The 21,522-nt window shown below is 45.9% G+C and overlaps 1 protein-coding gene across 1 annotated transcript in view; it reads right to left on the bottom strand.

The window, feature by feature from the left end:
* col14a1b (collagen, type XIV, alpha 1b) overlaps positions 1–21,522 on the bottom strand; it is a 103,139-nt gene that overhangs the window by 60,070 nt on the left and 21,547 nt on the right. Inside the window, 14 exon segments of the mRNA XM_026300943.1 lie at positions 602–747; positions 1,178–1,222; positions 1,394–1,526; positions 1,690–1,829; positions 1,914–2,040; positions 2,251–2,390; positions 5,374–5,503; positions 7,457–7,602; positions 8,694–8,820; positions 9,996–10,162; positions 10,427–10,588; positions 11,129–11,293; positions 12,030–12,149; positions 12,270–12,428. Coding sequence (XP_026156728.1) covers positions 602–747; positions 1,178–1,222; positions 1,394–1,526; positions 1,690–1,829; positions 1,914–2,040; positions 2,251–2,390; positions 5,374–5,503; positions 7,457–7,602; positions 8,694–8,820; positions 9,996–10,162; positions 10,427–10,588; positions 11,129–11,293; positions 12,030–12,149; positions 12,270–12,428 — 1,907 coding nt within the window.

Below are 21,522 nucleotides of genomic sequence, written 5' to 3'. Positions count from 1 at the left end.
TCCTGTTCCTCTAATCACTTTCCCACCGTCTCCTATAGCTCTACAGATTATTTACTGTCCAGGTTGAGCCTCTAACTCCAAACTTTGCTTTGGCTGCAGTCACTACACAGACTTTAAATCCCTCAGACAATCAGTGGATTCCAACCAGGATCCAAGATTTGGCCAGAAAAAGCATCGAAACTGATGAAAAGTTGTCAGATCACTGCTTATCCTCCACTGATCCAAATATTCACTTCGCTCCAACAACAGTTTTGTGTCCAAATTATTTTCTTCTTTAGGAGAAGAGTGAGGATGAGTGAGACTCACGTCCTGTGAAGCTGGAGAGGTGAATGTGAAACAGGAGTCTGAGAAGTGCGGACAAACTTCCTGTTTATTTCTGACTAATTTACTAAAAATAGGAACAGGAACAGAAACCATCTGCAGTTCGGAGCGAGGTGGACTGAAAGAATCCAAAGGGAAAACTGTTGGATTGATAGGAGATCTCAGCAAAACAAAACAGATAAAGTTCTAGACTCAATCAATCCCAGTCGTCAACGATGGACAAATGAAATCCCATAAACCTCCTTCAGTCTTCAGAGAAAACAAACCGAGCCTGACTCACCGTCTCCTCCGCCCGGTCGCCCCTGGCGCTGATGTAGTTCAGCCGATAATGTCGGACGTTTCTGGAGTCGACGGGCTGCCAGGACACCCGCACGCTGAAGGTGGTTTCCTCGTCGATCCTGACGTTCTTCACGCCGAAACGAGGAGCTGGAGGATCGGAAAGAGGAAACATCACGTCGTGTTTTTAAGATAAATGACCAGAGATGTTTTTAATTCATATCAGTGTCATATTAGTTTCTATCTCTACACACAGGATCAGTTTCCTTTCTAAAACCATTTCGTTACACCAGATCATTAGGGCTGCGACTAACTCATTTCATTTTCAATTCATGTTTTTATCATTTCATCATCTGGTTTTATAACATTTTGCTTTTATCTTGTTCAAAATGTTCCTGTGCTTAAAGCTCCTGACTGCAGACACTTTAGTTAACTTCAGTTCTATTAGTGATCGATTAGTGACCCACAAATTCCTTTTAGAAATCGATCAAAGATTTTATATTTGATATTTTTCAGACAGCTGGGACCATAAACACACCAGAGACAGGCAGAAAGGCAGAGCAGGAGTTTGGACTGTTACCTGCTGTGGTGGTGGTGGTTGTAGCGACGGTGGTCGTTCTTTCGACTGAAAATGAATAAAGAAACATTGAACTGATCTGAACGATAAAGATCCTAAATCATCTCATCTTTAACGTCAGTGATGTGAAGACACGTGATCCAGAGTCAGACCAGCACACGGCACTTTACTGGGAAGAAAACATGCAGGTTCTGGAAACATGTCCAACGTCTCATTTACCCGTGGACTCGACCAGGACCACTTCGTCACTCTCGACCTCGTTGCTGTAGATGGCGGCCAGCACGACTTCGTACTCTGCGGACGGGCTGAGTCCTGTGATCAGGTAGGTGTTAATATTTCCATTCACCAGAACCTGGAACAGACACACACACACGTACGGCTCAGACCAGTACACACACATATACACAGATAACGGCATCTGTGTTTTGTTCAGGATAAGATGATTATCAACTTTGTGAAGAGTGGAAAAGCTTGGAAGAGCATGAACACACACACACACACACACACACACACACCTCCTCGCTGTCTCCTCCATCGGTGGACGTCCAGATGAGTCGGTACAGCACCACGTCAGAGGCCGGGTGTTTCCACGACACCCTGAATCTGTCGGTGGAGATGTCACTGCTCGTCAGGTCCAGCGGGTCTGGGACGGTTTCTGCACACACAAACACAAGCTGACACCTGGACTGATGATTAATGCTCTGAAATGATTCTAATAACACCGACATATGGTTCCTACTTGTGGTGAAGCTCTCGGTCACGGCCTCAGCTTGTCCTTCATCATAGAGGGCAAAGACGCCGACGGTGTACTCCGTCAGGGAGGTCAGGTTTCTGAGCAGCCACGTCGTCACTTGGCCGACATCCACCTGCAGACACGGCACCAAACACCAAACGTGCAGCAGATTTCAGCTTTTTAACTTTTCCCTCAGGAAACAGTTCTGTTCTCTGCACCACAGCCTGGACTGAAAAGTCTGAATTTAAATAAAGATGCAGGAATGAATGTGACCCTATTGGATGGATCTTTGAGATGATTTGTTTTTGCAACCTCAGCGCCTCAGCCCCCAGGACCCTCTCACCTCACTGGTCTGGACCCCGTTGGTCTTGACGTACATGACGCGGTAACCTTTGACCTTCCTGGAGGCGGAGTCCCATGTGAGCCGGGCGGAGCTGTGATCCACGTTTGAGAAACGTAGGTTCCTTGCTGGGATCAGCGGCACTAAGGACACACACACACAGCAAATGTTACACCAAGTCAAAAATGTTTTTAGGTTAATTCGTCTGATGAGCAGCAGCAGGAACTCGAATGTCGGCACAAACAGGAGCCGAGAATCAGTAAGAACAGAAACCCACCAGGCTGCTGCTGTCAGGGGTCAAAGGTTGGAGAGCTGGAAAAGCAAAACTCTGGAAGCAATTTTACAGCCGCACAAAGTCTTCGGGTTTTGAAGCAGGGTTATTGGACTCCACTATTTTAATTATAGAGGACAGAACCTCATCACATCCCTCGCCCTCCCCCAGGTCCTGCATCAGCTCTCCCGTCTTATTTTGCCTCTCCTGCAGAGATACTAAGGTCCACAGAAAACTTTTTATTCAGCCAGCGAATCTGATTTACTCACGGAAGCCCTGAAACTTTTCTGCTAAGAATTACTGATCTGTTTTCTTTTTAAAAAAACCCCTGATTGTACCTGCCATGGCTTCACCTCAATTATACTGGAGGTCAGGGCAAAGACAAAGCAGCAGAGAGGGAGAGGGAGAGTTTCTGCTTGTGCTGCAGGTCGTGTCAGGGTCAGCGCAGGAGGAGGAGGATGGAAAATTAAAAAGTTTAGGGATAGGTGAAGTCTCCAAAGTTTCCAAATTTATGTGTCCATATAAAAATACCCAGCAGATGAAATGACCTGCTGCTCTAGCTGCTGCTAGAGGCTGCAGATCAGCTCTGCTGCTCTAAATGTCACAACTGGCAGCTCGGCCCCAAAAAGTAAAATAAATAAATAGAAATATTCGATTTCTTTATCGCCCGTTTAAAAGTCTTAATAAAAGTCTCTGAATTATTGCAGAGATTCAGAGCAGAGCATCAGTGGCCATGTCCCAGTCAGAGAAACAACCAGTCAGAGGTTTACAGGCTGTTTCATGAAGGTGGACGTCACCTATTGGAGACTGAAGGTGACGGCTGAGAGCCGACCGGTCGTTTCCCACAGAACACCAAGTTATCGCTCCCAGCTAGGACGGATATAAACACTTGGATGAGTAATGAAGTGTAAATAATTTGATGAGTACTGAAAACACAAAGAATCCCCAGTCTCTATTAGGTTATATGGTGCAGTAATGATTTGCTTTTAACCGTGCAGACCCCAGTAAAACCGCCTGCAGTCATCAGAGCCAATATGAAGCTTGGATTTGTGAAAAGAGCCTTTATCTTGCTGTTTATTTGTCAGCTCCTTTCTTTTGCCTGCAGCTGTGATGGCCCTTTTTCACCGCAGAGATCATTAAAGCCCATTTTGTCTCGACAATGAAAGAAACAACATTTGAATAACCGGCTGAGGAGAGGGTTCTCTGGGTTTCTGAATGATTACGAATAAACACGCCGAGCGAAAAGACATCAAACCCATTTCCCACAAGTCCAGATGCATAATGTGCTGCAGCAGCAAAACAAGAGCCGAGGGGAAGCTGCGACCGCAGGCTGGTGATCAGAGCAGAAAACCACAGATATGACTCAAATTAGCTTCTAATAAACGTTCCAATGCTAATGAAATAATTCAACAGACAGAAACCGACACACGCGTCTTTACTCCAGGCAACACATGACAGACAATCAGAGACAGAGACGCAGCCGCCCGGCTCCTTTTCTTATACCTAACGAACGAAGGAGGGACTTACACGAAGCCCCGTCGCCATGGACGAGTGGAAGTTATTTCACCATGAAAAGTTCTTTGACAGAAACCTGAGCCCCCACCAGAAAAACAACCACCCCCTCCTTCCAACAGCCACCAGCGTCTTTTTCATTCAAAGCCTCGCAGGCATCTTAAAGACATAAACAGGCTCCAAGCCGCAGGCCGCAGACCCTAAAGGAGACTTCATAAAATGTTAATTAGTGAGTGTGGTGGGGATTGAGGGACGGCAGAGGGGGGAGGTACTCTAGTCTTCAAAACTCTCCAAGAATGAAAATGAGCTTCAGAAACATAGCTGGAAACAGGAGGCATGCAGGGGGGTTGGCCGAGGCCGGTTGCCAGATCTGTTTGAGAGAAAATGTGCCAAGGTGGGACTTGAACATGCTGCAGCTGCTCCAGGAACAGCGAGATACCTGGAGCAGCTGATTCCACTGATTAGAGCGAAGCAGAGAGGAAGAGTCGGAGAAATTAGCTGCTACTGTCAAGATTTTTCTAAAAGCTTTAGAAAAGACCCTTAAACCTCCACAGAGCGTGGGCTCCGTGTTTCTGTCCAGCAGAGCGTCGGCAAAGTGAAGAGTAAATCTGAGTGAAACATGTGGTCTGAGTTCACAGGGTCAGAGCTTCATCAGCAGTCAGTCTGACGGTTTGACCGCAGGCTTCATATTTACCGTGCGAGTGAGTGTCTGTGCTTTGGTCCCGTCTTTGTAGGGACACGATCGAATTTCATTTTCAGGCTAATGATTTAATATTTGACATAAAGCAAAACACACCAAGTGTTCTGAAGCAAGACCTGTACAACAGCTGTTAGTGTTGCTGATCAACTGTGAGGTAAAATGAATAAAATCATTCTAGCTCTTATTGTGTCATAGCTCCGGTTCTGTGCACGTAGTTTGTAGTGATATGATCTATTTCCTCCTGCTGTGCATTAAAGGAGGTCGAGACAACACGAGCTGGTGTTTAACAAGCGAAATGTGAAGCACGTCCACGTATCTCGGTCCAAAATCAGCCCAATAGTCTGGATTAGATCCAGAGACAACAGGACAAACATAATCGGGCTGAAGGCGAGAATCTAACACCGGTGTGGACTCAGGAGGACAGATCTGTGTGTGGAGCTGTCAGCTACTGCAGCTCCACACACAGATCTGTCCTCCTGAGTCCACACTGAGCGGGTCAGTTTGTGCAGAAATGATTAATTATAGAGAATGAGCCAATGGTTTTACTGCAGATGATACATCAGCTAACTGAATAATGATGTCAGGGCTGTGTGTGTGTGTGTGTGTGTGTGTGTGTGTGTGTGTGTGTGTGTGTGGGACTCACATGTGGTCTGCTGGCTGGTCATGGGGTCGCTGGCCTCCTCTCCGTACATGGCGTAAACTGTCACCGTGTACTCGGTGGCTGGAGTCAGGCCCTCTAACTCCACCTCGTTCACCGAGTCTGACACCTTCACCTGTACACACGCGCACACACACACACACACACACACACACAGACAGCATGAAGGTATGTGCCCTAAGCAGAAAGAGGAAGCAGTGTTTCGAGCTCATCAGCCTCTTATCTCGTCCGTTTCTCTCATTCCTCTGTCGTTCCATCTACCTCCCCGCTTATCTCCCATCATCCCTCGGTCAGCCCACGGTTCTGTCCAGACACATCTGTGGTTACATAAGAGGCTTCCCGACAGCGGCTGTGCCCTTTTCCTCCGGCTTTCAGCAGGTGGGACCTCAAAACTATGTGCCTCATGCTGCGAGCTGTGACATTCAGCTAAAGGCAAAAAAACACAGTCCTTCGCTTCAGAACAGGAACTTTCCCTTCATATTTATAATTCCCACCACAGACTTGTTGTTTTGTGTTTCTCCTGAAGTTTGCAGGCCTCCTCCTCCTCCTCCTCCTCCTCCTCCTCCTCCTGACTAAGATATTTCTAACTAACTGATCACGGTCTAATCCCCGTGCTGTGTCATCAGGATGATTAACTTCTCTACACACCACAGACACACACACCCTGGACTTTACCATCGTTCACCTTCTGCCAAAGACAAATGCATGTAAAAAACAGAAAAATGGCCAAATGTTTGTTTCTCACCTAAACCCATAAATCAACCTTTCGTCTGGAGAACAGGAGTCATACTTCAAAACAGATGAACATTTTCAGACCAGAGCTCTGGGTAGAAACTCAAAATAAACTGCTAACATTAAGTCGTTCCTGTCCCAGACTCGCCCAAATTGAATTTCTGTTTGTGGCCGAGAACCAACTTGAGTTTTGCTTTAGGTTTCAGCTAGCGTTTACAGCCAGTTCATGTTTTTACTGCACATCTCTGTCATTTACAGGAGCCAGAAATCAAAACTGGGCCAAAACCAGACACACAGGTGACAAACATCAGGACTGAGCTTTGGACTCTGGGTGTCTGTTCAGATGTGATGCAGGCCTGTTCGGTCAAACCCTCACATAACATCTCATGTGTCCAACATCACCCTCAGCCTGTGTGGACTGGACTGGATTCTGGCTTTGGCCCAGAAAAGGCCCCACATGGTCAGCGAGCAGGATCGCGCCAAGTCGGGGTTCCGTCAGCGGCACCTGAGAGCCAGGCTCATCCTCAGCACTGGAAAGCTTCCACCTCCATTCTGGATCCTTCCTAAGTTGTTTTTATTGCCGGCTGCCTGGAGGGGAACGTGACGGCAGGCGTAATGAGGACTAATGGGAACGAGATGGATGCAGACGGCTGCACCCTTCATACCTCTCCTCCTCTCATCTTCCTTCCTGTCAAGGATCTGCATGTTTTAATCTTTGGCTGTGATGGTTTCAGACCTGGTCTGATGTCTGCTGTTTCTTTTCCTGATCACTACTCAGCTTTCCTTCCTCTGACCTCACCGATTGATTTTCTTCACGTTTTGCCCTCTGACTGGTCGTTTAGCAGTTTTTCAAACTAACTCAGAGCGGAGTCGACTTTCCCTGGTTGTTCTGTTCATTTCAGGTGATGCACCACAGAGAAACTTAAAGATGTGGTGCTGTTTACTATGTGACTGTGATATCGATCACTTTAAAATGTGGAAATGCACCTTTTCCCTCCACTGTCTAATTCTGTCTCTTCCTCTGTTTCCTGCCATCGTCTGACAGTGACGCAGACTCAGCCCTGAATGAGAATCAGACTGAGAGACACGACTGATCCAGTGCAGCCGATCCCACATGTAAACTCCAGCACAGAGACACATGTTCAGATTCTTCACCGACTAGAAAACAGAACCGTGACGGTGCCTTGGTCTAACCGTTTGCCTCTGCTGAAGGAGAAATACTGTAGAACCTCTTTAATTAAATCGTGATTACATTAAATTAAATGACGTGCAGGGACGACCAAGCTGCTGCAGCTGTGGCTGGTGTTTCTATTATTTTGTCTACCACACTCCTCACCTCCTTCTCGTCTGCGGGGTCTCCCTCGGTCAGCGGGGCGTAAAGGATCATGTACCCAGAAGCCCTGGCGGCGATCTTCCAGCGGACCCTCATGGTGTTGTGAGTGATATCGAACAGCTCCAGGTCGTTCACCATGGGCAGGGCCACTGCAGCACGTGCACAGAGACAGCAAAACATAAGACTGCGGTCTGTAAAGGTGATGTCGATTATGTTCCTGTATAATTAATCCATCATCATGTTCATTAGCTTCATTTCTAACAGCCCACAACCTGCTTTGGACTTCACTGGAAACTTTCATCTATAATCAGTTCAAATAATAAATAATCTAAATGTCAAGTAAAGGTCTGTCTGATGCTGCAGGTTTATTAAACCCAGTCAGTCCCAACAGGTCACTGAGATAAAAAAAACTACTGTTCCATGTTGTTTCCTTCCACGTTTAGTTCAGTTTAACCAAGCACAGCACGAGCTTTCCAAAATGGTTTCAAACCCCAGTATCAGTAGACTCATTTCCTATGTTTCCTCCCTGTGTAAGACACAGACATGAAGCACCAGCCCCTGAACCTCTCAGCATTTACTGCCACGTCTCATTTGCAGCCTCAGTCGCACAGTCCACTGAAAGCAGCAGCCAAACCCCATTAACTTTGGTACAAGGTCGACTCTCGAGAGAGACAGAGCGAGGATTTCCCCGTCATTCATCAGTGAGCACCAGGCTTTAGGAGGCCACAGAGCCAGGTTCTGGGTTCAGCCTTTCAGGTGGCAGGACGGGGCCTCAGGCAACACATCCAGAATTAGAGCCTCAGGCGTCCTGTCCCAGGTGGAGGACCGAGGCTCACATGCATAATGGCACAGCTGGGTAGCCTGTATAGTTCAAATACTGACAGAAAGACACGTATCTGCTGGTGGAGCAGCAGTGAACCAAGCATGTCCTCCCCTAAACTGAGCATCCGGACTGGAAGCTCTTAGTTCTGAGAAATGTTTAAATTAAGGATTTTAACGTTTTACTTGTTTTGTGTATCATGTTGACACGTAATGAGACACATGCACTGAGACTTCCTGTCAGCAGGAAGTCCAACAGGGACAGAAATACATGGTTCCTCTGTAGAAACCAGATGAAGGTCAGTGTAGGATTTGCAGCTGAGGGAAAGTGGTTTTAAGTGACAACAGGAAAGAAAAACTTTTTTACAGAAATATCCAAAGCAACACTCAGTTTTCAGCTACGTGACTCAGACAAACCTACATGTAGTGGCACTTCCTCTCAGGGCCTCACTGGCGGAGCTGCGGTAGACGGCGAAAACGGCCACCTGGTACTCGGTGAGGGAGTTCAGGAAGCTCAGCTCCACACTGTTCTCTGTCCCCTGGACCACCTTGGAGACAGATCACATAGGGTCTTAAACCTGGACTCCAGATTTTACCATTAGGTTTTGCAGTTTTTCTGAATCTGCTCACGATGCTGGAAGGAAAAGGCGACTTACGTTTGACCTGTTGATCACCACGAATCGTTTCAGCTGCAGAATCACTTTAATTAGCTAAGATTTTCACTTTGCACCGTCACAAAGCTTTAACATATCCCACAAGTCTCTGGTTATTAGCTGAGCTGGGATGCACCACATGTTGCTGCAGGCACTGGGTTCTTCTCCAAAGAGATTTAAACTGAGTGTAACTAGATCAGATTAGCTTTGATGAAACTTCTCCTTGTGGGGAATCTGGGACGTTCAGCTGCAAGTTGTAATAAACATCAAAGAAAAAAGGCTAAAAATAAGAGGGAACCATATAAACATAAATATAAACTCTGAAAATTACAGCAGTGCAGTGTGGGCGCCTCTATCAGCGCAAGACTTTACGTCTCTCCTCCCGCAGGCTGGATGAAGGCAGGTCGGCACATGGCTGAGGATGTTGAGTGTTTACCTGGGGAAACACCGACCTAAAGAGCTCTGCATCCAAAGTAAACCACCACTTGTTTTCTTAGTGTGATCCAAGGCTTCAGCTGCTGCCGTAAATATCGGATTAACGTCCGGTAATGGCTGTTAAATGAAGGTAGGAGAATACAGTTTGGGTTTTAAGACCAGCTAATTGCACGGCTGCTGCCATTTCTAATGCAAATCGCTTTAAGTTGCAGAATCGACCCAGGAAGGATTAGCTGAGCAGCCTTAATTAAAACGCTCTCGTTCCATCACTGTGTCAGGATTTTGTTGTGGCCTGTGCTAGAAAACCAGGAGCAAACTTCCAACAATTAAGATGACAAAAGTGAAGCCCATCTCACCGTGATAAGGAGCCAGACAAACAGATGAAGCTCTCCATCAGCCAGTGGGACTGAAGGCAGCATTTGTTACACTTCCAATAAAAAGCTTGGACATGAAAAATCGCTCCGATACTGTTTAAAAGGCAGAGTAACTACAAAACAAGCTTCAGGAGAACCATGAGCAGGAGTCAGTGTCAGAGAATAGACCCAGACTGCAATTATATGTCAGGAAATATGCTAATTAGTCAACAGGGATCATCTCCAGCCATTTAGGGCTCGGACAGATTATAATCCAGGTACCTTTTCCTCCGGCCGGCCTCCGCTGGAGGGGTAGTAGACCACGCGGTACTTCTCCACCTGGCCCGGAGCGTGGGTCCACTTCACCCGGAAGCTGCGAGCCGTGATCTCAGATATGACCAGGTCCCGAGGAGGTGCTACAGGGGTGGATGGGGGGGCAGGTTCTCCCTCTGGAGAAGGAAAAACACACGTATTCAAGATAAAGACTGTACCAGCCAACAGCAGAAGGCTGCTCACCCCAGACTCCAGGAGCTGAAGGAACCTTGTTCACGTGGACCTGACTCAAAACCACTTCACCTGCTATTTTCAGCAGCATGTGTGTTTACAGTTGGGGGCTTCGTGATTTAGATGAGATCACTACATTTTATTAGCCGGAGCTGGTTTTTTCATTGCTCAGGGAGCTGCTGTAATCACAGGTGAGCTGCCGTCCGAACCTTTGAGCTGCTTGTCGAGCTGCTCCACTCGGTCGCAGACGGTCTTCGTGAGACCTTCCACGATCTCGCTCATCACGCTGAAGTCGGCCACGTTGTAGACGTGGGTCTCCTGAGGAGAAGAAGCGATGGCCTTCAGCTCGTTCTCATCTGCGTTTTTCACACCTGCAGGAGGCAGGAAGATGGAAACACACAGTCTTTCATTTATCTAATAAGACAATAAAGATCCTCATTGAATAAAAACCAGGTTTAAGTTAATATGCCAAGCTGAGCCGTGTGAGTTCTGGCATCACATCACCTCATCCTCTCTGCTTTCATGGCCAAAACACCAAACTGGCAGATTTCTATGCTGCAACTTGTTAAAGAAGCAGTTTATTGTGTGTTTCAGCCAATTAATCCTTTAGTGCCAGTTCATTCTCATTATTGCTTCAGGTCTAAACACTGAAGTTTGACTGTCACATCTTATTTTGTCTGACAAAGGCTCAAAACCAAAAGATGTTCAGCTATTAAGTAACTGATGAGGTGTTTGCTGTTTGTGTCTGATCAATGAGACAATGAATCAAAACCAATCGATATTTGCTACTGATTGATCAACAAACTCAACACTATTAGTCTAAAACAAAGACTCTGATTATTGTGATAAGTGATTGTTCAAACACAGAAGAGAAAACTCTAATTGTTCATGTATTAGTGTCGGTGTCGTACCGATCGCAAACAGCTCTATCCCGGCTTCCCTCAGGCTCCGAGCGGGCGGGATCACGTCATCCTGGGACTTCCCGTCAGTGATGAGAATTCCTATCTTGGGAACGCCAGCCCTGGCTCCAGACTCAGATTTGAAGCTGTTCTCCAGGATGAAGGTCAGAGCTAAACCTGGTGTAATAAAGACGTTAGATAAACGAGCGACGTGCAGCAACATGGACGTCCTCGTTTTGACCTGCGGCCGACAATGATTGACAGCGGAGACCTGATGGTATTTGAGACTAATTGTTGTAGTAAATTAAATCCTGTGTGGTTGCTGCAATGACTCTGAGCCGACGCTTAACCAACATGATGGGTCTCATTAGTACGTTTAACTCTAATGAACGTATTAACAGCTGAGTACTGTTGGGTCCATTTAGGACATGACTCAGACTGTTTTAAGTCCAGATCCGGATCTTAACACAAAGCCAGAAATGAATCTCTTATCTGTTCACGTCAGCTGGTCCAAACAGACTCAGCAACAGTGTTTATTCATACAAATCAACAGTAACTGCAGCTGATGATGCTCCAGTCACAGCAGGACCTGCAGATCATGGTGGTTTTTACAGTGACAAGACCTCGATCATCTAGAATCACTTCCTCTCCTGGCGATTTAAATCTGCCGTGTGACCAGATTGGTGTTAAAACTTTAATTGAACCACACTGACCTTCTGACACAGTCTGGTCTTATCAGCTCCAGGCTGTAAGGTCATAAACATTTTAACACCGGACTGAAATGAACTGCACTGAAGTGAAGTTAATAAGCTGAGGTAGAGGACTGGCTCTGGTCCAGGCCAGCCTCTGGGCCTAACCTGAGAACAGAGACCAGAATAAGTGCAGGGAGGCGCGGGTTTCTTTGTCAGCGTACCTGTCAGCGTGTTCCCTCCTTTGTACGGCAGATTCTTCACAGCATCAATCACAGCCTCTTTGGTGGTGTGAGCATTAAGGTGCCACTCGATCCTGGGGTCTCCGCTGTACTGAGCCAGACCTGCACACACACACACACACACACACACACACACACACCATAAGCACGTGGCTCATTTCACACGTTTCTCTAAAATTCAGCCTGATGAAGCGGAGACATCTCATCCAAACGTGTCCTCACCGATCCTGGTCTTGTCAAACTCCACGCTGAAGGCCCTGACCAGGTTTTCCAGGAAAGTCCTGACCAGCCTGAAGTTGATGCGGCCGATACTCCAAGAGCCGTCCACCAGGATCACGATGTCGGCGATGGCTGGAGTCTTACACATAAACCCCACGTCAGCTGAACATGAACAGAGAGAAACGAAGACATGACACCTACCAGACCACGATGCTCTTGTGGGCACAGGTCTGGTGCGTAAGTGCGCGGCCGCCTGCGGCACACGCGGTGATGTGCAGCGGTAAAAGTAGGACAGTTTGATACGCAGCCTGTGTCCTGAAGTATTACAAAGTGTTTCATTAATTCTAATTCAGCTCAACACAGTATAATTAAACCCTGGAGGAGTCAGGCACTTAGTTTTAGCAGATGAAAAATAACAGCTCGCTCTGTTGTTTGTCTCAACAGTTTACTTGGTGATAAAGCCGACCAGACTCTAATGAGGCAGCAGCGCTTCACTTACAGTCCGGCTCACAGGACACACAAATCAGACGCAACCATCTCTCCGTCATCCACGGATTAGAAAGTCTCTGAGAGCTCAAGTCTGCTGGAATAGTTAAGGTTGCTGGTTTTAATCCCAACAGACCCAGAATGATAAACACTGCTGAAATGCAGTTGAGCAAGGCAGAGTCCCTGCACTGGAGGACTAGTTGTTGTTGTTGTTGTTGTCGTTGTGAAGTAGTGCTGCATCACAGCATGTTGGAAATATAAACATAAATAAAATTCATAAATAAAACACATCGTCTGCAAATATTGTTTGAACCTGTCACGACTGAATCTATGGAGGTTTTACAGTCACTTGGTGAATCTGCGTCGGCTCCTTTTCATGTTCAAAATATCTCAAACATCATCTGTCACATGCCATGAAGCTTTAAACTCAACCATAGTCAAACAGGAAGTGCTGCTGTTCACTCCTTTCAATCCTAGATCTACAAATACCAGATAGTGCTCCTAACAAAAAGCACACAGGTCCTGCTACATATATTTGTGGGGAAATGAAGCAGCTATTTAGTTGATAGGATTTAATTTGAGTGGAGCAATTAGAAACATTAATAATCTAATGCAGTGTCTAAGGTTTCTAAGGCCGCTTTTATCTGTTTCTGTTTCAGAACATTATTTTGTTTCCACAGTTTCTGCACCATCCACATTATAGAGCGAGTCAGGAAATGAGTGTCAGTGTGACATGCAGAGAAAGTCCTGAGGCAGAATCAAAGAGCTGAAATAACGAATGAACCCAAACGCTGCTCGTTTACTGTACGTGTGCAGCCTCAGAGAGCTGCTGCAGAGGTCGGATTGAGTTCTCCCTGACAGCTACAAACAGCAGCATGCAAAATATTTTTATTGACTTTGAGCTGATGCTACTTTAACTCATGTTCTCCTGCTGCAAACAGGCCTGATGAGCCTAGAGCGTTAACCTGTGGTTGTACTGGGGAGACTTTGGAAGGCTGGTGCTAAATAAGAGCATTACGTGTCCAACCAGGCTTCACTGATTAAATACAGCTTAAGAAAACACACACACACACACACACACACACACACACTCACTCATTCATACAGCCACAAACACAAAAACTGAACAACAGTTTTACTTGTGAGGACAAAGATGAGTCACTGATTTACATTTGTCTTCATCCGCAGTATAAACCTGACACATACCTCCTCTGTATCTGCAGCCGCTGGCACACGGCTTCTTATGCTCCAGATGTATAAGAGAATATTTCCTTCAGGTCACAGCATGTTTCAACATCTCAGGGTGTGTGTGTGTGCGTGTGTGTGTGTGTGTGTGTGTGTTTAGCGGGATGGCGAGGGCATTCTTCAGCAGTCGTTTCATTCATCATTGACAGAAACCAAGAAGTGTATCACTCCTTACAAGTCTCTACAGTGTCGGAATTTAAACCTCCTCCTCGGTCTCAGTGCCGCGAACCGACTCGACCTCAGATGAAAGAAGTGACACAAGAGACGCACGACCGCTTCACTGCTCCGACACGAACGAGCCGCGAGCTTGGAGAAATGAAAGCTGTCAGTCAGACGAACGTCACAAAACCACATTTCACTGAAATATCTGCGTGTTAGTGCAGACTCGTCCTCTACCTGTGTGTTTTCTGTCCAGTTTTACTGCGGGGCTGCCCGGTTGCAGCCGAGTGTCTCTAGTAAAATACAGTCGTGGCGTGTTGGATGTGCCGCTTTTCGTCCCGTTAGTTTCTCTGAGCTTTGATTTACAGGAGGGAGCTGCAGATAAAACTCCTGCTGACAGATTTATTTTGCAAAGGCCAGAGCAGAAATTAAAAACACACTAAATCAAAGTCGAAAATAAATATTCACTGACCTCACGGCACTCATGTAAAAGAATATGACAGCACTCACTCACTCACTCACTCACTCACTCACTCACTCACTCACTGCTGCTGGGACACACCTGCTGCTCATTACACTTAATCATTCTGGCTTTTTAACAAACGTGAACACATAATATCACATTTGACTGTATTAGTAAAGACAGAACAATAGGACATGAAGGTTTAGCTGCAGCTGGTCCTCCGGTTTGGACGCACAGGCAGGTAAGTCCTGAATAATGAAAAGGCTTTGAGGAGATTTAAAGGAAGGATGATTCTCAGTCAGGAGAGGAAGAGAAACTGGAGGGTAAAGGCGCTTTGAGGCGCTGAGGGAAAGAAGACTGGCTTCTTTTTAATGGCACGTCTGGGAAAAGACCAGCACCTGGACAGATGGCGAAAGAGGAAGAGACGGAAGAAGCAGCGTCAGACTCATATTAAAGGCTGTAACTACACAATGAGTCTGCTGGGAATATACAAATGTTGTGTTTCTTTCTGCCTCATTTACTGATCCTCCCCTCAGCACTTCTTATATTTCTGATTCTCTGAGTTTGTATCATCATTAATGCAGAAAGTCGCTATTTTATAATAATTAAACAGCAAGAAGCAACAGCAGACAAGAGGAAGAACAGCAACGCTACAGGAATGAACCACATGAAAACAAAGATCAGAGCCTGGAGAAATGATCCCTATAATTAATATAATACTTAAATGTCCATGTTTTGATTCTGCAAAGTAACTGGCCCCCCCTGTCCTCAGGAAATTATAAAGTCAGTGAGGGACCAGCAGGAAATCACACTGTTCAATACAAAGTGAACCATCAAGTCCTTCAAGTCTAAGAGTCCATCAAGTCCATCAAGTCTATGAGTCCATCAGTCCATCAAGTCCATCAGTCCATAAAGTCAATCAAGTCCATCAGTCCATCAAGTCTATGAGTCCATCAAGTCCATCAGTCCATCAAGTATATGAGTCCATCAAGTATATGAGTCCATCACTGTCATCAGTCCATAAAGTCCATAGAGTCCATCAGTCCATGCTGTTAGATCTAAACGTGGTTGCTGCATGAGACCTGCATCCAGACAACATGATTACTGTGTTTTTCTCTGTTGCCGACTGCTGCTGTTTGTCTCTGCATGGGGCAAATTTCCATAAACAATAAACTCGTTTTGTGTCGTATGATTCTAGTGAAAGAAAATCAAACATTTGATTTGCTTCATTTTTGTTCTTAGTTCTGAGAATTTTCAAAATAAACAACTATTTTTTCATGAACGTGTTTATAAATCCACCAAAACAATCAGCCCAGCAGAGAACTAGAAAGCTTCGTTTCACAGGAATCTGTTGAGCCATATGTTGTCAGAGGGGATGTCGGAGCCCCCTGGACGCCTACGGCAGCAGCAGCAACAGCTCCGACTCCGTGAGTGGAAGGAAGTGCAGGGAAACTTCATTTCTGGGCTTTTCTCTGATAAGAGCCTTCCCTGATACGATCTGACGTGTCCTGACGCGAGGCTGCGTGGACCAACGAGGACAGATCGAAGACTCTCTGACCGATGGGAGTTTATCTTTTGGTACCAACACAACACGTTAGGTGTCAGCCACAGTCCTGTGCTAAATTGGTACAAATTGCCTTCTGGAGGGGGCGAAGTTTGAAACCAGCAGGGATGAAATATGGAGGAAGCCAAACAAGGAACAGAACGAGAGAGAGAGGAGCCGTTTGTTGACACGTTCTCTAACCAGGTACCCTGGTTATTAGCAGAGAGGCCCCTGCAGGCAAAAGGTTCTCCACAGGTCAAAAAGTCAAACCGGTGCAGGTCTGCGGCACATCCCGAGACAGCACGGGTCACAGCTATCAAACAGAGGACATGACCTACGTCGGCTAAGTGTAAACAATATTATAATGAGTCCCCTCTCTGCTTCCTGGCATTCTCATGCATATTCACAGGCAGGGTCCACAGGTGGATCCAGGCTGGTTCAGTCACAAACTGTCTGTGTTAAAGGTCCAGTTAGCTCCACTGGCCAATGCACAAAACCAGTTACTGAGGCTTCAGGTGCATTTAACAAGCTCAATCACCGTCGATTCAGCTCTACCTACAAGACAGACTGGAAATACTGAACCACTGCAGGAAACAAGAGGGACCGAGGGTTAGTCTCCGTCTGCACCGCATTTTATAATAAATATTAAAATGTATTTGTGATCTGAAACAGCCGTGAAGATTTATTCTGATCGATGTCTGAATATTCAAACTCTGTGGTCCTCGACTGTTGTTGGGGAAAACACACCAAGGAACCAAACGTTTTTACTCTCCAGCTAAAGCCCAGAAACATCCAGCCATACCAATACCTGCCATGACAAACGCTCACACCTTAGGCCTTCGTGCGATGGATTTATCTTTGCTCGGCTGATTTATGGAGCACGAGGTCAAGAGGTCAGCTGCCTCACATTCCACAGCTCCACATCAGCACGACAGCTTCTGCACCAAACGTCACTTCAGCTCCTGCGGATTCCACAGGGTCGTCTACGTGGAAAGGTGAACAGGTGCACTGGTCAACATGGTTTTCACAGCACCTGCATGATATCATGATATCCATCCTCACGTTATTTCCCTTTAAATCTTACCTGCCTCTTCCAACCGGCTAAATTAGTCCACTTTACTTCATATATGTGTTCAGAGACTAAGGTAACGACTACTATAGAACACAGCTTTATAGCTTCGCTGTGCTCTGGGTGGAATATTAAATCTCAGCGATTTAACATATTAATGAGATTATGGTTAAAGACCAATATTTGAGTGGTGTAAGATGATTCCATTAAAGTGAAGAGTTTATCTGAATACATCCTGTTTAATGGCTTTAACACTGACTTGTTTATCACTCTGTCATTCTGTGTTTCTACATTGTCAGGGATTATTTTTAGATGAGATAAGTTCAGTGTTAGTGTGAGGTATCTTCATTTGTCACAATAAGGTTTCAATTCCTTTTTTTGCTTTGAACCTTGTGAGGAGAGAATCAGAGAAGCTTCCTGACATCAAAAGAGCACATTGTGAAGGTTGGGACCCCTTGATGGCAAATCCAGGGCTTTCTACACTTACACGTAATGAGAAAGAGGACAACCGGCACCTCAAGCTCTTAACAGCAAGCATCTAATTTCTCGTGGAAACATGAAAGAGGAGCAGGCTGGTTAGGATGCAGCTGCAGAATCCTCTGAGCCCCAGATACCGTTTCTAATCTCTCGTGTCTTAACCATCCTGATTACATGCCATCTCTAAACCCGAGTCAAACACCGGTGTTTGCTGTAACCTGTGCTCAGAATGTGGTGGTACAAAGGACTAAGGGCTAATGTATGATTCACTGTCTGATGGAAACAGTAAAAAAAGACAACAAACCTTCAATAATCCCAAGATTTGAGTCTATAAACAAAGACCTGAAAGACTTAAAAAGCATTTTGGACACTGGGGGCTTGTGTTTTGGAAATGAGAACGGTCGCTGGGGAACCCCTGAGCAAGGCACTCGGCTCCAAACCACCAACAAAGATCGTCAGGGCATGGAGCAGCACAGACAAACAGCACGTCATAAGCAGTGTCGCAATGCTGCACAGCTACAACCAGCTCCTTTGGACTGGTGCAGTGTCTGGGCACATAAATATTTTCACACCAATCTCCATAGAATCCAAATGAACCCTCTGTTTGTTGCTGCTGAGCCAGTTCGGCCTGTGGACAGGAAGTCGGCAGCTGTTTCACCGCAAACACGGAAAAATGATCAGGACAGATGAGCCTGGGTTACAAGCTTAGAGCAGATTTAACGCACCTCGTCAAATAAATCTGAACCAGCACAGGGAAGCTCGTGAATCACAGCTCATTTCAGCCTTGTCTCAGAGTGAGAAATAAATGGCCCTAAGGTGTAGGAGAGGAAGAAATACAGCTCTATAATCAGAGGGGTTTCTCCTGGTCAGCAGCAAAGGTTCTCCAGCCTCAAAAGGCGGGTCCCACTTTCCCTCTGAAATCTAATTTAGGGTGAGATTAGTGTCAAACTGCAATTCTCGATTTGTCTTCATTAGGCTGTCAGAGGTTTTCTGAGAGTTTCTCAAACCTTGTCCCATTTACCGATGAAAACCTAAATCACCAAGACAGCAGAAGACCACTAGCTGCACCCTCACTGAGTCCTCAGTCCTGCACATCCACCTCTGCAGCCACACACCAGACAGCCAGTCAGTGAGAAGTTCAACATGCTCCATATCACTGAGACCAGAGTGGAAGCTTCTCTGGCCTCTTCATCACAAAGGAAGTTATTGTGCAGGGGAGGTAGGATGTTTGTGAGTTCCTGGGGCAACTGATTTAACTTTCATTTAAAACATGAATCTAAACATTTCAAAGTGAACTGAGTGCATTAAATTGCATTTGACTGAAGAAGCCAAAAACCTCCACATTAGCTGGACACACTTCTTACTTTCAAAAGAATAAATTCTGCCTTAAGACATTTTGCTTCTCTGAGCTTAGATGTTTCTTTGCAGCTAATTGCTGTGTGATAAAAATTTAGCAAAGTAAAGATTTGGTCAAAATGAAAGTGTCTTTACGTGAACGAGAAATAAACACACACTATAGAGCTGCATGAGCCTTTTATCTGCTCAGCTGTCTTTATCCAGCTGTGTTAAAACGGTCTGACAGGATCTCTAGACAAACAACTGGGCTACAGAGCATCAGTGCAATGTAACTATGAGTCTTACTGTCGTAATGAGACGGTCATGTCATCCACTGAGGATTTGGTGCACAACATGCTCTGGATGAATCCGGAGCGGCTCAGCGTGAGACAGAACCGATCTGATTGGCCCCATGAAGCGCTGAGCAGCCAGGACAGACCGCGAGCTGCAGGGTTAGAGCCGAGCAGATGGGCAGTGACTCTGACACATGTAGGGATGGAAATGTAACGTCAGTCCACACACACTGCTGCAGAAATCCTCTTTCTCAGCCAGAGACAGGGAGCATACCACTAAATCCTTACACACCACAGGAACACTGTTCGCTAGCCAAAGCTAAAGTGTTAATAGAGCCTCAATTAATGATGTAAGAAAAGAGAAAGATGATCCAGCCTTCATGTTCTGCCAGTGAATCTGCAGATGCTAACAAAGAAAACGATTCCCACCCACAGAAGCTCAAAGTCCAAGGAAGACATGACACCTCACAGTGACAGTCACGTCTTTGTTACTCCTGGATAATAAACTCAATAAGCCATTACTGCCACATGTTTTACTGCTTCGTCTTCCCCTCAGCGTGTGGGAAACAAACGTACAGCCCAGTGAAGCTCAGTTTCCTCGTTCGTACATACACGCAGGGCAAACAGGTCTCCAGCCGGACCAGCTGAATGACGATTATCTACAGGGCTGTTAAAAATGGAGAAAGGTGGTGTAACTTTGTCAGAAGGTGAAATGAAACCAGCCCCACTGAGCTGGGCTACAATAAGACAACACACCTGTCACCAGTGTGCTGCTGGGAGCGCTCGTTGACATTATTTTCACAGGTACTCTGGAGACTGAGTTCACAGTTTTCCATACAGAGCTGTGAAGAGTGTGTGTGTGTGTGTGTGTGTGTGTGTGTGTGTGTGAGTGACAGAAAGAGAAGAGACAAATTTTGATGTTCTTTAATGAGAAGACAGTGAAAAGTAACATAAACCACAGGAAACCCTGAAAGGTCTACACACACACACACACACACACACACACACACCCAGCAGCAGCAGCAGCAGAAAGAGCAGAACTGAGAACTACAGTGAGTGTTGCATGTGTGTGTGTGTGTGTGTGTGTGTGTGTATGTCACAGAGACAGGCAGCATTCACACACTGTAGACACTGCGGCTTTCACCGCTCGCTCTGACTCTCAACTTCAACCAGACCGGAAACGAAATCTTGCACATGCAGCTGCTGTTGTTTTTTTTTTTTAAATCATATTGACCCGGGCCACAGGAAGCTGCAGCTTCAGACATTAGTGAAACACCGTCAGTCTGCAGAGTTTAGCAGTAAAAGACAGAAATAAGCACGAGTGTCCACGACGTAAAGAAAACGTGTTATCATTCAAATAAGTGTGCAAGAGCAAATATGAGTCACCTGCCAGTGAGGACTGAAACTAGAACAGGAAATGAAAGTCAAAAACAGAAAGTGAAAGCAAAAGAAGACTGAGAAGAGTTTACAGCTGGTCAGGACGAGAGAGAAAAGAAAACTGCTATAAACAAAACAAAGCAAAAGGAAAGAACAGAGAGAAATGAGAAGACAACTGATAAAACAGATTTAGTGGAGGAAAAAGAAACGAGCAAAAGTGAAAGAGGAGTCAAAGCCTGAGACCGGAACAGGAAGGAAGGAAACAAGTGAACAAGTGCCAGTGGGCGACAGAAGCGAAAGAAAAAGGAGAGTAGTGAAGGAACGTAAAGCAGCACGAGAAAGAAAAAGAGAAAGAGAAGTCGCCTTTTCTTCCTGTCAGAGCTGAAACCCAGAGGACACGTCGACCGGAAATTTACAGCACGGAAACAAAGACTGAAACACACCAAGAAGAAGAGAGAAAGACGTTTCTCTCACGACGGACAAGAGAAGATGGAAACTTTAAAGAGACAAAAACAAAAAGAGAAAAGAGACATTTAGCAGCATCACAGAGGAAGGACCAGACAAAATAAATAACATATCACATCACTGTGTTTCCTCATCTCTGAAGCACTGGTACTTTTCTGTTGATCCATCCATCCATCATCTATACCCCCTTAGTCCTAACCAGGGTCCCAGGGATCAGCTGGAGCCTATCCCAGCTCTCTCTGGGTGAAAGGCAGGGGTCCACCCTGGACAGGTCCCCAGTCCATCACAGGGCCACATAGAGACCAACAACCTCACACACTCACACTCACTCCTATGGGCAATTT

This window comes from Mastacembelus armatus, chromosome 11 (genome assembly GCF_900324485.2).
Source record: "Mastacembelus armatus chromosome 11, fMasArm1.2, whole genome shotgun sequence".
Lineage (NCBI taxonomy): Eukaryota > Metazoa > Chordata > Actinopteri > Synbranchiformes > Mastacembelidae > Mastacembelus > Mastacembelus armatus.
Note: the sequence above shows the minus strand (reverse complement) of the source record. Positions and strands in the feature narration are given on the sequence as shown.